Consider the following 18,170-nt stretch of genomic DNA (forward strand, 5'->3'; position numbering starts at 1 on the left):
AGTCTCATGCAAGTTCATACACGTGCACATTTCTGAAATGCCATATGTTAGAAATGGGGTTTCTGGTTGGCTAGGGCATGCACCTAAGCCAGGCAGAACCCACCCACTCTAGTCAGGGCAAGGGAGTTACACATCCAAGATAACCCCTGCTCACCCCCTTCGTAGCTTGGCACGAGCAGTCAGGCCTATCCCAGAGGCAATGTGTGAAGCATTTGCACAACTCACACAACACACGTGATGCCCTATCCCCACCACAAAGGAAACACAACACCACATTATATGAAAATATACTGTATTGTACACAACACAATTTGTAGACCAAACACAACATATCATTAATATCCTGCTACCTTAGCAGCTGTCATAACGGTACACATTAGTTACTCTGCAGAACCTCAGTAGTCACATATAACACTCTGGTTACTTAGTACTCTGCAACATAAGCAGTAGTCAGTAGTCCCATTACCAAATAAATGCACTTGTCATAAAAGTATCATAAATGCCTGTACCAATAGCATTATAAAACGCATGACAAGCCAAGAAAACATATTAGCATGTCATGCCTATGAAAGGAACATTTAGCAAGCATATATGCAACACATCATTAAAACAGGCAGGTTACATATAAATCATTAATGTCCATACCACAGGAATATACGAAGTATGTAGGTCCTGTAGAAAGTACCTGTTTCCTTGATGAGGGGCACTTCCTGTGCCCAGAAGCAAACGAAGGGGGCCTGTCGTTCCATCATGCTAAACGGGGGCCTCATGGTAATTCCAGGGGGAGGGGGGTGACATGCACCCCCTCTGGTTTTATAACGGGGGGGAGGTGGGCAAAGTCAGCCAAAAGAATTGGTGAAGGAGGGGGGCGCCATGCACCCCCTCCTGTTTAATTACTGCCCCCCCCCCCGGCCCACAATCTCTGGGGGGCCCCCCTGGCCCTCAACTGGCCCTCCACTGGGAGGGGGGCCAAAACGATTGGGGCCACCGATTGGGGGGGGGCCTCACCCGACTCTCGCGGGGGGGCCCCCAAATGAAGTGGGAGGACTGCGCCTGGGCGGGGATCCTCTGGTGAAGCTTCCGCCCGCCCACTCCGTGTCGTCCTGGCACTCTCTGGACTCCTGTGGAGCAGGGGAAGACTTCCTTCCCCCTGCCCGTCCAAACAGGTAAAAGTGGCCCGGTGGGGTGGGGGAGCCTCCAAGGCTTCCTTCCCCTCACCCATCTTCTTTTGCCAACTCCGACCTGCCTGGGGAGTAGCAGAGGCAGCAGGCACCAGAGTGAGTGCCTGCTTGTGTCCCTGGGGCACTCCTACAAGCACGCTTTGCCCCGGGGGCATGGTAGGAGCACGCTTGCTCCTTCCTGACTTTTGGTGGTGCCCCGGGGGTTCCCAGGGCCAGCACGTCTCCGACGTGCTTAAAATAGATAACGCCTGGGTAGCGGCGGTGATCCTTGGAATCGGCAAAGCGATTTCAAGCGCAGGGGGGCAATTAGAAGCGCCTGGGTTGCAGCGGTGATCCTCCACAGCAACGCGCACCCCGCAAGCGCTTTCAAGGCACCTTAAGCCACTTAAGCAGAGCGCTCCTCAGGGGCTATATTTAGTCACAGCGAAGCGCCCTCCAGGTGCTATATGAGGAAAAGGAGCACTCTTCGTGCTTGATGCAGTTGCAGGGGCCACAGCACCCTGCCCCTGGGGAACCAAGTCAAGGAAAAAGGAGCACAGGTGGCAGTGCCCAACAGCAGGCCAGCGCAAGGGGATGCAGGCAGTTCCTTACAGTGACCAAGCAGGTGACAGGTCAGCACAGCAGTAGCAGTCCATGGCGGTTCCTGGTGAGTCCTTCCAGCATTCTGTGTCCAGTTCCAAAATGTCTCCAAATTGTGGGGAAAATTCCCCTGTACTTATACTCAGTTTTACAGTATGTCCACAAAGGAGGGGAGAGGAGGTTCCAACCAGTTACAACTGGTACTAGGAGTGCCCCCTCTCTCCTCCAGCCCAGGATCCAAACATCAGTTGGTGGTAAACGACCCTATTGTGTGAGGCCAGGGCACAGCCTTTACAAATGTAGGTGTGCTTCACCTCTCCCTTCTCTCAGCCCAGGAAGACTATTTAGTATACAAATGCACCTCTGTGACACCTCCACCCTCCCTGTATACATGCTGTCTGAAAAGTATGCACAAAGCACAACTGTCACTCTGCCCAGACGAGGATTGGAGTCAGGCTGCAAAACAACAAATTCATAAGCACAGAGAAATGCTCACTTTCTAGAAGTGGCATTTCTGTAATAGTAAGAAAAAAAATCCACTTACACCAGCAAGCAGCATTTCTCATCGCCATTACAACCATACCAAACATGCCTACGCTACCCCTCATAAATCAGACAATACCCCCTACTCATAAGGCAGGGCATTTCTAATACAATCCTATGAGAAGGCAGCACTGAGACACCAAGTTAGGCTGTTTGTCACTACCGGGACAGGCCACACAACCTGGCACATGTCCTGCCTTCTACATACATAGCACCCTGCCTATAGGGCTAGCTAGGGCCTACCTTAGGGATGACTTACATGTAGTAAAAGGGGAGTTCTGTGCTTGGCAAGTAAATTTAGATGCCAAGTCCCTGTGGCAGAAAACAGTGCGCACAGGCCCTGCGCCAGGTTTCAAAGGCTACTTCAGTGGGTGGTGCAAGCAGCACTACAGGCCCACTAGTAGCATTTAATTTACAGGCCCTGGGTATAGACATACCACTGTACAAGGGACTTGCACTTTAGCACTGATCAGCAGAGCCAACAGCAAGTGGTCAGAAAAAATAGGAGGAAATACCCCAAAAGTCAGGGGATGAACCTGCCAAAAGGGCCAGGTCCAACATCATAAATACACAACTCCCAGCTACCGGTGCGTACACATGCGTAAGCACGTCGTAGATCTGTAAAAAGAATGCAAATACAATTAAACACATTTCCAGCTTTCACAATCGTTACTGCTGCATTCTTGGCATTTCAATAGAACCCACAAGCTAAGCAATAGAAAATACAATATGCCATATACATTAAACACATCAACATTCATGCTAATTTTCAGATATTAGCATTTCACGAAGCATGGCACCCAGCCACAAGGAGAAAGGATTGCAGCTAGGACGACAGGCAAAACCGAGACGGGAGGAGGGCCATCACAGGCTGTAACAGGAGGAAGCGTGACGTAGTATGAAGTCTTGCAAAACTTTTCTCTAAGTGAAGGAAGGCTCCATTGACAGGAACTTAGCACACAAAGGAAGGACATTGAGCACAATGCACCAATAAAAGTGAAGCCTTTAAAACAAGCACAACAAAGAAAGAATGGCAAGAGTGGGCATGGTTAAAGCCATATACTGAACACAGCATGTCTCGCAGAGAAAGCGCATGCACTGCCTAGGCTCGACCTAAAAATGGTCTGCCTCTCTCCCAGTGATTGGGCCTCCACACTCTTGTATTGAATTGAAGTATACTATAGGATCTTCCCAGTGTACCGAAATGCCATTTTAGATTTGTAGTTATCCATTTTTGCACACTACCCACCACACTAAGCACTGCTCCATTCACTTTATCTATAGTACCTTATTTGATACGTGCTGTATGTTTATAATAGTCCGAATACATTTGAATCCATACATACTGTGGCCTCTCAATCAAAGTGTTTCTTGCATTATATATAAATGTTAATTTATTGTATGATATCAAATCCAACAATGATTCTCCAATTACTCTATAAGTGTATGTAAATGTACCTCCCGAAGGAACCACTTGCAAAATTAAAGGAGCAGAAAGGCCTATTGAGTTTGCGCCCTTGTTGAGAAATGATCCACACATGGCTTCGATGTAAAGAACATAGGGCCAGATGTACGAAAGGATTTTACCCATTCTGTGTTTATGGGAAAAAGCTTTCGTACATATGCCCCATGGTGCTGTTACATGGTGCAAATTTAGGTGAGTACATTAGAAACATTGAAGCTTTTTATCTGCAGCTTCGGTCAGTCTCAATTATGCAGTGAGCAACTTTTATTATAAAAAACGTAATTTTCATCTAGTGTCCCAACACAATTAAAGTTTGTCAGACATGTTTTATGTTGCCTTGTACTTAGCACACCAATATTTTTACATGAAGTTTAAGCATTAAGTCCCTCAGTTAGTTTGAAAGTAAAGTGTAGTCACGTTGAGATAGAGCTGCAACATTTGAATCTTAATAAAAATGTGTGAACCTTTGAAATAAGTTGCGATTTTACCTGTTATCTTATGAAACATATCCCAGGGTTGGAATTAAAACAAATTGAGGTTAAATACATCTTCACAGCTACTGCAAGATCGGTAGCATGTTTTGTTCGATGTAGGTTTCTGTGCACTATTTAAAAAAAAAAAAAGGTACAAAACAGAAAGTATATTTGACGGAAGATGAACTATTGGGTCTCTAGCAGCCATAGTTGTGAAGGCGTGTGCTATAAATGTTGTTACAGTTAAAAAGTGGTCGGGACTGAGACATGCCAACCCCTTAACCAAGAAGAATTTGACATCCGATTTGTGCTGCAAAATCTTGTGGCACACATTTGTGACCGAGAAATTGGCCCAGGTAATGGAGCACAGTCCAATACAGATTGGTCAGTCCTGTAAGCTGCTCCAGAACTATGTTTGTTTTGTTGTTCAGCAACACCAAGATAGGAGGAAGAGAGTAGGGGCAGGCAGCTTAACACCAGCACAGTTGATGTGTGTTTTTATGTCAGAGTGCTCATGAATACCAGAACTAGCAACCTGATGCTTGACATATCACCTTTTAGAGAAGGCGACCTGGCCGCATGGGCAGGCACTGTATTGCTGTTGGCATCTGTGTATTAAGATATGTGACTGATTTTGGATTCAAATGACCCATTGGTGTGCACCCAAGAGGGGATGCGGAGCATCCTCTGGTGCACTGAGGGAGATGAGAGGTTGGTTACACGGTGTCTGGTTGTCTACTCTGGAGGTCCAGCTGAGATTTATTTGTACCTCTCAGAGCATGTTAGCCCTGACAATCATGCAATAGCAAGGGATTCATCCTTGGTCACAAACGATGACAATGGTCTAAGATAGGGAGCAGTGCCTTGGCAGTGGGAGCACCATAATATCGTCGCTGTGATGATATGAGAAACATAGCTGGTGCTCCGGGGATAAACATGATCTTTTTCCATGCCAAGTCTGTATGGAGCAGCAATCTAATTAGCAAGATGATTATCCTGATCTCATCAGACCTAGAGGATTGCACACATGGAGGATACATGCTGTAGCAATGCTGAATGCTGTGCCTGCCCTCCCTTAAGTTCTCCGTCCTGCTGATACAAATGTGCATGATATTGTGGGGGGGGTAAGGAGATAGATAGATAGATATAGATAGATAGATATATAGATATATATATGTATGTATGTATATGTATGATATGGTTCTGAGGTTTCCATTACAGACGAGAGTCTGATTAATCTTGTGATGGTGTTACTGAAGTCTTGTCCTGGTCTGTTAATCTGTTGTGTAGCTGGGACATAGTCATTGAACTATGGGTTATGATTTTGGTATCTGAGGGCCTAAGTTGCTTGGATTTGCTTATGTATGTGCTAGATTAGTCCACAATATATCTGTTGCGAATTGTGTGTTTTTGTTATTGAAGATGTGCTGTTGGTTACTACAAAAGCGAACTATATGGCTACTTATATGTATGTTGTAAATACTGTCTAATGTGCACAATTGGATGTTAATGTATCATGTTAAAATGCTCTGCATAGCATAGGGTAGCCAAGCATATGACAAGATCTGTGCTGTATTGGATTTATGTTAGGTATTTGAATTTTGTATGTTGGAAGGTGTATTACAGGTGAGTGCCATTGGATGTGTGGCATATCTGGGTTGTTAGATGTATGAAACATGTTCTGTCGGATGTGTTCTGTATGTTTGTGTATATTTTTATGGTGGTTTTCACTCTTAGGGACTATGTACAGTTTTGTAATGTCTAATATGGTCTGCCCGATTGTTATACTGTTGGGAACAACGAAAACAGTGGAGAATAATATACGCCTTTCTGTAGTTAGACACATGGACCAGTGGTCGACCTTCTTTCTGCCACAAAGAGCATGACACACAACAGAGATGTGCATGACCTGTCGATGTAGCGCTGCACCCAACCAATCTACTATACTCATCTTCCCTCATTTAGCCCCACACCACATCAAAGAGAACAGAGGCTTCCCTAGGGTGACCCAGAACTTAAGGTAAAGCTATGTCGAGATACACAGAATTTAAAGGCTCAAATCTAAGAAAGCATGGCTTCTCCTCAGGTGACCTTCAGTCCCTGACCTCAGTAAGCAGAGCGATCCCACAAGCTCTACAACCTCACACAGAAGAACACCAATGCAGATTTCATGCTTATATTTGAAATCTTAGGTGTCCAAATTATCTTTAATGTATGCAGAGCAACAAGCTTCGGCTTAATTCTACATAGTTAATGCAATGGAGACAACTTCACAGGTTTGGGCAACTCTCAACTGAGCTGTACCTCATGTAGCAAAAAACCTGTACATTCAGGTCTCTCACAGCAACTTTCACATGACGGATGTTCAGGCACTTTCCTAGCACAGCAGAGCTACCTATCAGAATAGCCAGATCGTTGCTGAGATGTTAACTTTAAGAAAAACTATAGCTTAGGTTTCAAGAACCTGAACAGGATTGGGTTGTAAACCGAGTACCTCTGAGGCAGCGCACTATCATGGATAATGATGTGGCACCTAATTCAATGTTGATAACCTGTCTTTCTAGTGGGGGGTACAGGACAGAACATGCAGTTGTTGATATTAGAGAGCCATGCTGTCTTGCAGAGTACATAAATCGCCCTGGTGTTTGCTTTAGACATCACTATCCCACCGAACCTATCAGCTTTGGCAATAAGCTGCAGAGTTACCTTTTAGGTCATCCTGAATTTTTAGCATAAGGCCTCGAGTATCTTCAGGACTCAAAACTATCAAGATACCCCTTCTTTTCTGGTCATTGGTAAAAGGAGAGTCAGTCCAGTTTGTTTAAAGACATTGTCCTAAGGACTGACTTACTAAAAATAAATGATCTATTAAGTGAAAACATGGGTCCAGCAAGGACAGTGCCCTCACCAGAGAGAACGACTTGGAAACCTTGTCTAACGACAGCTTGAAAGTGACTGTGAGCGGTACCTCATGTGCCGGAACAATGCAGAAATCTGATCAGGACTTCCATTGCCAAAATGTGTTTGACACGTCTACGGCGGTCTTGGTAAAGAAGGAAAATGTCTATCAGTCTTTAGAAACCAGTGGCACGTAGTATTGCGAGGAAGTGAAATTGCAAGGCCTGCACCATAGCTCTGACGTCCCACTCCCAAATCACAAGGTTAAGTGATGCTGCCTCCAGTTATGGATGCTGCCATGGTGGAGTTAGAATACCCTAACATGTCTGCTTTGAGGACGAAGTAGCAGTATTACTAAAGGCGTTTAAAACCAAAAGGCAGAAACGAGGCATAAGGCAAGGGTGAGAGTGGGTACATCAAGAGATTAGCAGAGGGAAAGCAGTACTGACACACTTTATCTCAGGACAAAAGTACCGCAAGGACGGCAGGTTTATTTTCAGGGCAAGTACATACCAGATGGCTCATTACACTCTGGGTTAGGGGCTACCAATCGTTAGAACCATTCCGGGGATGGATTGGTTTTGGATATGCAAAAGGATGCAACATTGAGATCAGAGATGTGGGAGTATGTCTATTTCTGGCAGCCATCTTTAACTATTCCTGATAAGGTGGGAAGGTTGGTGGTTGAGAAGTAAAGCCAGGCTTCGAAAAAAATCTACTTACCTGCTTGCTATGGCAAGTCAGATTTTATTAGGTCCAACTACGTTTTGGGCGACTTGACAAAGAACAGGTGCTCTGTTTAGTCAGAGAGTGAAGGAGCAATAAAGATTCCTTTAAATCTTCTTTTCTTGTCACATTTGCTCTGTGTTCAGAGGCAGAGGCCAAAAGTCAGGTTTGTCTTAGACTTATTTTTCTTTCTGACTGCAGAGTCCCAGGATTTTGTAAGGTGGACTGTCTGGCCTTTTGTACAAAGTGTGTGAAATGAAAAGCTGCAGGGTGTTAGGTTTTTCCTTACACACAGCATTTAAATAACTAAGTCAACTGCATAGACATTTCAAAATAAATTTCAGTAGTTTTGAAAGCCTTTTTTGTACTTCTGTGTGATAATTTTTTTTAATAGGATGAAAGCAAAACCTATTTAATTATGTGCAAATGATAAATATGTTTTCAGAAACCCAATTTTCAGTGAATATTTTTAATTTGCTATATATTTTTTATCAGTAAAGCTGCAAGTTATTGGGCAGGTTTTTGGACAGTGTTTGGAAATTTACTGTCTGAAATTACTGTTATGGGAAATGCTCAGAGTAATGCCACATGGCAATTTTTTTGCATGGGGCGCTACCACAATCATGCTTTAGTAATATATCTATTAAAAGTGAGTGTTTAAGGAAATGGAGAAACACTCATTCCCTTATGGCAATGCTATTAGTAAACTAAGAGACAAGTCATGGATCATGTGTATTATATATGTGGGCTAGATTCCTATTATACATAGAGCAAATGTCGAGTCTATCTAATCAAACACGTTTTTCTTGTAATGCAGAAATGCTGAACTCCCACACTTGAAGGTGCAATCATGAGAATGAAGAAAAAAAGAACTCTGTAAAGTAAAATATTTGCCTATGATCACACAATTTAATACCCATTAAAGGGTCAAGTAAATTACAGTTAGGCCAAATAGATTATTCAATTGAAAGAGAATAAAAAGATGTATTTACTTATACTTTAAAAGATTTGGACTTTCTCTAAAATTTTCAATAATTGCTAACCTAGTGGTGCACTATAGTTTTCATTATTAGTTTTTTTCTAACCTATTGAGCCCCTTTGCAGCAGGAGCTTTGGTGACGTTGCACACTATAGATACCTACACATCAAAAAATCCTTGGATGATTGGGAACTTAAGGGGATCAGTGTGTTTTCTATGAGCCTGCTGCATTCCGTTTTTATACATGATTATTCAAGTTACTCAACCTCCAGGTCTAGTAACATTTGTATGATTTTTCAAGGCTTGAAAGTCAGTAGGGTGTGCTTACCTAGGCATTATTACAGATGGCAGAGAAAGCTATAGTACTAGAACAATAGATCATCTTGATACAACAGCGCAATTAGGGCAGTTATTCATCGGTATTCCAAAAGTCACTGCCCGATCCAGGAGAAGTGGAGACTGCAGTTCAGACAGGAAAGAATGCACTCCATAAATGTGTCCCACCTCCTTTTTCTCTTCCCAAAAGTGAATTCAGTAGTGGAACCCTTCAAATATGATTTCTCTTGCACCACTAACTTTGTCTTGGAGAGGCAGGAGAGGAGGGCTGGGGTGCGAAGCAAATGCCCTCTTGGTCCTCATTTGGCAAGACTGGTGACCAGCTTTCAGCATCAGTGTATGTCTGCCTCACTTAGAGATTGCTGAGTGAGTGACGTATAGGAGCGTTTAATGTCTGACACACTTCAGTACACTGAGACCTAAAAATACATCTGGGGCTTCGCTGCTGGTGACAGCTGTCATGTGGATCCAGTGCTTCTTTTCCTCCCCTGCCCATATCAAAAGGAGGGAGGGAGGGTTTTATTTGTAGGGTGTATCCATAAAAAAACCTCCAAGATGAGAAGCACTGGCTGAAAATTAGCACCAGTGAAATTTCCTTTACGCTGACGTAATCTCACATAATTTCGAGAATTGTGCAGTACACTTATGGGAAATCCCCAGACTAATGCTACATGGCAATTTTTTTAGCATGGGGGCACAAGTGCAATTCAAATACAAAAAAACTTGAGTGGCTGCTTTTAACTTTACCTGTGTGTTTGCATTATTTTGTCCACAGTGGACATGAGGATGTATTTTGCGCTAAAATATAGGGCCCAACGGCGGTTTTGTGTTTCATTCAATTTTGATCAGGTTTTGCACAATTTCATACTATTATGCGACAGCAAATTACATGAATTTCTCACACCCCTACAATATTGGAAGCCAGTTTAAACATTCCCTTTGACATGTTCCCCACACACTGTGTGAGTGAGGGATAGATTGAACAGACACATGCAACTATGTAACCTAACTTGAAGACGCGAACTTCGAATAAACTCACTTGTCTAGTGTTTGTTTTACAATGTCTTTCCAGGAGTAAATACAAAGGTATACTTTTTCTTCCGAGCACCAGTTTTCAGTTGAAAGGATAAAAAAAAAAAAAAAAAACGAAGAGGAGACTATATTTCTAACATATGAATTCATACTGTTTCTTATGTGGGTATCCTACTGATACTGCAGTTGTAGGCAGGGCTGGCTTTAGCGCTGGTGGCACCCTGTGCGACAGTCTTTTTTGGCACCCCACAGCCCATGACCACCTCCTTGGACTTACTCAATTCCTCCTGGCAAACGTGCCCCTCACATCTCCATAGCCCCCCGTTCACATACATTTATTTGTTTTAAAGGGCTTGCAAAGGCTGGCTTTACTAATCCACTAAGCAATACCCATAAAATACAAATCTGTTTTTTGCATCAGGCACATTAACCCTCTGCACTACTTTATGGCTAGTCAAAGTTGCCCCTAGACAAAACTCCAATCTCTCTCCTTACCAGGAGCATTAATCACAAGAGGTATCTTGACATTTTAATTGCTTCCTGAATGCTGGACGCACAAGGAACTTTTCAGCAGGTGCTTTTAAAATGAAAGTTTTGTAAGTCATTGCTAAACACCCCTCCCCCCAATACCACCCCCCCCCCCCCCCACCCCCCACCCCAGGTCACCACCTGGTGCGGCCTTACCGCCACAAAGAAGGCCCTGGCTGTAGGTGTGCATAGTTTCCTCCTTTCGCTATGTTTTCTGGTTTGACTTTGCCAGCGAGAATTTTTATCTTCGTAGCAAGATCACTTTCAGATGTTTATCGCGCTAATTAAATTCGACAAGTTGGAAAATGTATGCATGATTTTTGCCTGTAGGTTTACGTTTTGAGTCTTTTCAGTGCACAGTGGCAGTCCGCAGGAACCTTTGTGGTAAATCATTTTTCAATTTCAAATTAATTTAATGAACGGTTGAACTATGGAGCTATTTGCGCAGGGATGCAAAACACAAGCCAGCAGGTCTTTTCTGTTTATGCGCCCAGGATCTGGTTCAACATCCCGGTATCCATCAGGTTTGCATCTAGGCGGCTCCAATTTACAAAAGAGTTGAAGACTGAACTCTTTAAAGAACACTACATAGTACAGATCGATAAATCTACTTTTCACATCCCCACCTTGTAAATGAAAGATCTCATGAATAGTATCTTCAGTGCTGAGCCTGTAGTTGACATAAAGAAACGTGTTTACTCAGTTGTTTTGGCCGTTGCAACCAACCAAGAGCCCTTGGGATTCTGGTGGACTATGGGTGTGATCCTCAGTGTACAAGGATGCGCCTCCGTCAAAACCCTTCTCTCCCGTCTAGCCGTTCTTGTATTGATCAGTTCCGCAGGGTGGACAGGCTTGCGAACAGACTACACACACTAACGTCTCAGCCTGCATTAAAGATTTTTCTTCAGAGAATTGACTTTTAATTGTGTCTGCCATGCCCAGCCCGAGCTTGGATCCTGAGTGCTTTGTCTACCAAAGCTTTGGTTCATCTCAGGCCAATGCTATTAAGCATGAGGAGACCTTTCACTGTGCACCAATCAACTAGTGCACTTTGACGTCATGTGCAGAGTGGCTGGGAGGTATTCGAGGAGGACATCGGTTACATTATCCTATTATGGGAACTGAAGTGTGGATTTAATTTTTGATAAGAAACATTGATATTTGACGTTTTTGCCAGAATGCCAATTTAAAAAAGGCACATGAGGATTTCAGTAAATGCATATTGAAGTAGTTTTTTCAGCGATCCTTGTGTGTTACTAAGATAGGTGCTGTTCAGTAACCTATTAGAGATGCAAGTTGTAGTCTTGTTTGCTGATGTCTGGGTTGGAAAGCTGCTGAAGGTATCCTTGGTGTGTACATGGCAAGAGAAGACATAAAGGCAAGCGGTGACACCCATTCTACATTTATGGTGTTGCACTTGATATTCACTATTCCTGAGACATCTGCTAGGCTTTTAGCCCAAAACAGTTGCTCTGATTTCTTTCTGCAGCTTGTGAACTCGTACTTTATACAAAACATGAAAACCACCACAGGGCTGGGGAGCATCTCACCACTTCACGTGGTAACAGACCCTTTCCTCTTTCGAAGTCATTCCCTTTCCAAAGTTGTCGAAGTATGTGCCTCATTATGGACAAACTAGAAAGTGTGACTTAGTTGCATGAGCCTCAGGGTGCATTGCCCTCCCCATGCATGTATCGTGATCTTGTCGTTTTCTATCCTGTATCAATCACTCATTAATGTCTATGGAGGTAATAAAGCCAAATCTGTTTTCTTGGATATTTTACCATGTAAGAAATATTCTTACTTCCACGGTGTTTGATGTTTCTAGGCATTAGAATCCGTTTTTAATGTCCTGAAGAAATAGAATCGTTAAAGGAAAAAAACATCCTTCAAGGGCACATGAACACCTAGATGGCATTGCCATCCCCCGAGCTTGTCTGCTTTGTGGTCAGATATTTATCTACTCACTGAGACAAATGCTCCAGCCCATGAGATGCCTTTGGAGAGGAAAGATAGGGCACCTTTATACTACTTTGGTGAGTCTACAGAAGTAATATATACGTGATAGAGACATAAGACCGAATGCTGCTATGAGGTCTTCAATTTGCCAGCCAGAGTTGCTACTTCCAATTTCTGGGCTATTTGCTAGAAATAGACGGGGCTTTCTACCTTGCATAGTTATTCCTGGACATTCCCATAGTACTGGGTGACTTGTTTAATGCGTGTGTTGTTAGAAAGCCTTGTTATTTAGTGAGTAGAGCAGCATAAGTGGGATGGTAAAGAGCCACAGTGCTCCAATAAGTCCTCCTTTAATACTGACTCCTCCGCAAAATGTACATAGAGCAAATGCACACGTCCTTTGTTACAAATCTTAATACTTCTGAACTGTTAAGGTCTTTCCAATCCAGTCCCTCCTGTTTCAGTTCTGTTACATATTTTGCTAGCTATCCACATTTCTCGTAAAACGTTCATGGACTGTGCCAAGTGTCCTAGGGTAAATCTCTTAACACGCTGTTGATGCCCACTACTCTGAAAAGCCCAGAAATTGTCAAAATAATTGCTCTCAAAATAAGCATTTCCTGCCTCCCATTTTAGTGGTGACAATGAAGATTTAAGAAAGGACATAATCTCATTGATGTCTGAGAATGAACTGTTTCCTCGTAACTCTAGGTCAGCACTGTCCAGCTAGGTTTTCGTTATACAAGTGGCATTACTTACATCAGTTCCGGAACATAATAACACCTTCTAGCAACATAAGGAACATTAGCAATGGCTATTAAAAGGGGTTCATTGATTCTTGTATCATCCGGTCTGCTTGAAAGTGTAGTCTGTTAGCACCTGCCTCGGTTTGATAGGCAAAGCCTGTACCTAACTGGTTTGTCAATTCTGACCTGGGTTATTGCACACCTGAATGCCATGGGCTAGCAGCTGCACAATAAGATTCCTGTGTTGTACGGAGTTCAAATGACACATGGCTGAAAGGTCTCTGCCTCTGATGGTCGATTTTAAGTCCGGTCTCCTTTTTAGCACTAGTGCAGGCCACTTCAGAGGATGCCACTGTCTTAGTACTTCTCCCAGGGCTGCAACCTTTGACAGATAGCTTAGGCTGGCATTTGGTCTTTCCTTATGATACCGTTCTCTAAACCTATTGGGGATCTGTTGGTGCAGATGAGGGAAGCTAAGCACTTGGGCCCTTCCACTCTGCACCCCCCCCCCCCCCAAAAAAAACATTCTACAGTTGGCCCTTAAACTGACCTGTGCTTCAGTGGGGACTACACCCGAGTGCCCCAAGTCTGACCTGCATTGTTGTTCGGTTCCATCATTTTCCCCAATTGAGATGTCTGACGATTAGGAGGAAGATGTCTAAACTTATACAGAATTCTATTCAGTTTTCTCTGATTTGGCATGTCAAAGATCTAGGCTTCAAAAATGCAATCTTCCTTGCCAAAAATACACCATTCTCTCCTTACCGCTGGTCAATTGTCATACAAGTAGGTAAACTATTTGTTTGATTATGTGGGAATAGATGCTATCTGAAAAGACTATTCTTGGCCCTGGTAGCGTGTAAGATTGGTTGCAAATTCCCCTTAATCTATGTTGTCTCACCTCTCATTGTCTTTGGCACCTTGTTGTTGGGACTGGAGGAATGTCTCTGAATGTTATTTTAAAGTGTACCTCTACCCTATGTGCCTGACAGCATGCAAAACATTTATCTTGACTTTTATTTTATCCCTGTCACATGCAAATCGAGTCTTGCCCAGAGGCCTAGGTCTGTCCTTCACAATGAGAGGTCAAAGATCACCAAACATGATCTCATGTTAGGCAGTGGACTGCAGTCCCTGGCCTGGCTGGAATACATCACATAAATTGATGGTGGCAGTGTACCAAGTTTTGTGAATTCATCATGTGACCTGACATTTTTTCTGTGTCAGAGAGACCATGGTCTAATAACCACTTAAATGTAAAGTTCAGCTGTTAGGTGAAATCCAGAACCTTGCAATGACACTCTGTATGCATGTCAAGTATGTGTTAAGTACAGTCCATGTGTTAGAACTCTCAGACGCATGGAAACCGGGCTGCATTTAGGAATTTCATGAAGACCTTCTTAGCAAAGGACTGGAGATTAGTAACTCTGAGCACTCCCATTTAGTAAATGGTGCATGTGGGGCTGAAGTTCAATTGTTCAAGGTCAGAAGTTTCTAGGCAGGATATGTCCTTTTGACTTTATCTAATTAACACTTCTAGAAGGATGATGCCAGGTCCAAAGAGCTCAGACTTTATTCTGCTCATAAGTTGGGTACTCCTGCTTGAAACTATCCCTAGTGTCACCTGCTGTGAGTGCCCTCCCTCTGCCTAAGGGCTCTGGAGAGTAGCCTGGAAAGGCCAATTGAAAGGGATCCTACCCAAACCAGTTCTGAAGCCCGTGGATCCACATCTCCAGTCTGGGAAATGAATATAAACATGGGATCCAAAGCATCTTACTTCGTTCCAGTTTGAAGTTCTTCATGACCAAGGGAGGGAGTCCTCCGCAGAGTACTCATTAGACTGCATCGTGACTACGCTGGTCTCTGCATCACAGCAGTCTGCCAGAAGTGAAGATGCGTCACCTGAATTCTGCACAACTTACTGAAGAAACTGTTCTGACTAGCACATAGAAGCCTGCCTGCACGGAGAGGGCAGGACAGTGTCTGGCCCTGAGGAGAAACTGTGCAGGAGGAGAAGCCTGCTGTGTTTCCCTGCCTGAGGAGCACCTAAAAGTTGCTGACTGTTTTTGGGAGCAGAGCATGAGCCGACCTGTGTTGTGAGCGGTCTGCAGGCCACCCATCAAACCCCCCATAATAGACAGAGCACAAAGTTTAAGCAATCTGGCACCATTGCAGTGCTGAAAGTGTGATGCTGCTGAAGACAATCCCCAGCGAATGAAGAGGAGATGCTTATATTGCTGCTGAAGCAGGATCCAATCCAAGTGTGGCAGCAACGCTACCGGCCAAAGAATCACAACTACAATCTGAACCTGGATTGGAGGCCCCAATACCGGAAGATGCACAACCCACTTCCGAACCTGGCCAAACAAGAGACTCAGCTGACAAGTAGATGCATTCTGCAGCATGAACAGTGACTATTGTGTACCGATTGCTGTAATCTGTGAGCGAACTCTGGAATTGAACTGCAAACTCCTCTGAATCAGCGGAGACGGAGCTCACTGCATCTGGGCGTTCTCTGCTTATGGCTCGGTTAGAAGTGCTAGTGACATAACACCTAGAACAGGAAAAAGGGGGCCATAGCAGGTGAGTCGATTTACTAATCCTTCCAGTTGCACTTAAATATTGCATTTGAACCCCATTGAATTGTCATACGTTTTTCCGCAATAGGCTCGACAAAGAAATTGTTGTTTACTGTAGGGTACTGAGCTCCTGATTTCCCCCACCAGCCCCCCCCCAACATTATGTCCCCCAATACTACCTTCCCAAGGATCCTTGGACTGCTTGCCTGTGCTAGCTTGAGAGTCTATTTTAGAACGGCTTGTGCATGAACCAGTTTGCAGATCCCTGGTAAGACGGACTCCAGTACAATGGTGCAAAGAACTTTAAACACCACAGCATGATTCATTACACTTTTTCTCTGCCATAGTCTGGTACTCTTCTGAACTTGTTTCTGTGTTACAGACCATTGAGACCTCAAGGCGCAAATCTTGTTCTCCAATGTGGGAAGATACTGTCCTTGCTGAAATCAGCACCTCTAGGTTTCAGCTCCACTGACTCTCCTGATTACAAAGGTCATCACTGAAGACTCTATGACTTCAAACATAATCACGGTGGCAGTATTCCAATTCCTCTATCATGTTTATCACTCAGCGTTGCAAGTCAATTTCGAATGATTTATGCCCGGTGCCTTCCACTTTGTGGTTCATACAGGATACCCTTTAACTTGTAGTGTTTGTGGTAACCTCCTTACCATATGGTGTATGCTGACTGCTTTCCATCCTGTGTGTTATGCAGAAGAGATTTTGTGATCTGCTCTATTTAGAACATGTCGTCTCTACCATGTCTGTGCAGTATCCACTGACCATTTGCTGTATACAGAATTCCTTCAGCAAGTGGTTCATGCAAGAAATCTTTAATAGTTGGTACATGCATTGTCACGTACACGCATAGCTTATGTAAAATGCACGTTATACCCTACTACCTTTGGTATATTCTCTAAGGTGTGCTTTCTTTCCCTTGAAGAATTTCTCGGGTAAAGTGCCGACACATGGCATCATCTCTCCAGCTATTATTTTGCATATATTAGTGGCAGGTGTTCTTTCTTTGGACATTTAGAGCATGCACGAGTTTAGATTGCATGTGAATGGTTCTAACTCCCAGACAAAAAAATGCATTCATAGACCTATTTTTGTTTTTCTCTGCAGTTCAGTTTGATGGTGTGGATAAAAATCGTATGTCCCCCTCCAAAGAAGAGAAGGTTCGGCACACGCACAGACATTCCAGTGGAAACCTCAAGTTGGCCAAACATCCAAGCCTAGACCACACAGGCTCTATCGGAGAAAGGATAGACCCAACTCTGCCGTTGGAGAACCAGTTGTAAGTATGGATTTAGTTACAGTCATATGGTCCAATCTGGTTACATACACTTTCAAAGCGCATGCAGATTCTTGGTTTGGGATCAGAAATAGTCTCCCTAGGCCAGGTGCAGATCTCTGGTGAGGACCGCGGTCAGCTCAGGTCTTCAAGCTCTGAATTGGAAATCCGTTGTTCACTTAGTTCTTTTTTTAAGCAGACTTTGTCACCGAAACCCACAATAAGACATGTTTTATGTTTGCAACTAATTCATGATGACTGTTTAAGGGGACCTACAATTAAACTTAAAAGCTGCATTCGATTAGTCAAGAACCATTAGCAGGAATACTACTTCGTGCTCATCATTGTTTTGTTCTCTTGTTCGATTCCCTTAGGGCAACCTCTAAAGTGGTGGCATTGATTTTGTTCTAAGTCTTCAAGAAACACAAAGTGGCAATCCCCACCCATAAGTGATGAGTGAAAAAACAAAGAGCCTTCTGGGTGACTTTAAATCTTTGCTTCACATACATAATTTTGTTTATACTCGTAATGACTTGTACTATAATCACATGAGGATGATTTAAAAAAAATAATAATAATAACTTGAGGCCTCTTTGAAAATAATTTCTCTTTTTTTGCTCTGATCTAAGAATAAGTCTTACCTGTAAACCTTGCCTGAAGATACTGATACTGGAAGACAAACCAAAGCAAACGCAGTTCTTGGCTTTAGCTAGCCCCTAGAGGTTTTCGTTCTAACATGTACTCGCAGATGGGATACTTAGGGTATACTATACCTTTGAATAATATTTCGGTATATAGTTTTGCACGTGTAACGTGTGACTCTCATGCTGTCTCATACATTGGGTACTTGTT

At 43.5% G+C, this 18,170-nt stretch overlaps 1 protein-coding gene across 2 annotated transcripts in view; it reads left to right on the forward strand.

Annotated features, from left to right (window-relative positions):
- Positions 1 to 18,170, forward strand: part of SHF (Src homology 2 domain containing F) — a 332,461-nt gene that overhangs the window by 245,945 nt on the left and 68,346 nt on the right. For both annotated transcript variants that reach the window (XM_069222334.1, XM_069222335.1), the window contains one exon: positions 17,150 to 17,321. In XM_069222334.1, coding sequence (XP_069078435.1) covers positions 17,150 to 17,321 — 172 coding nt within the window. The remainder of the gene's footprint in view (positions 1 to 17,149; positions 17,322 to 18,170) is intronic.

This window comes from Pleurodeles waltl, chromosome 3_1 (genome assembly GCF_031143425.1).
Source record: "Pleurodeles waltl isolate 20211129_DDA chromosome 3_1, aPleWal1.hap1.20221129, whole genome shotgun sequence".
Classification (NCBI taxonomy): Eukaryota; Metazoa; Chordata; class Amphibia; order Caudata; family Salamandridae; genus Pleurodeles; species Pleurodeles waltl.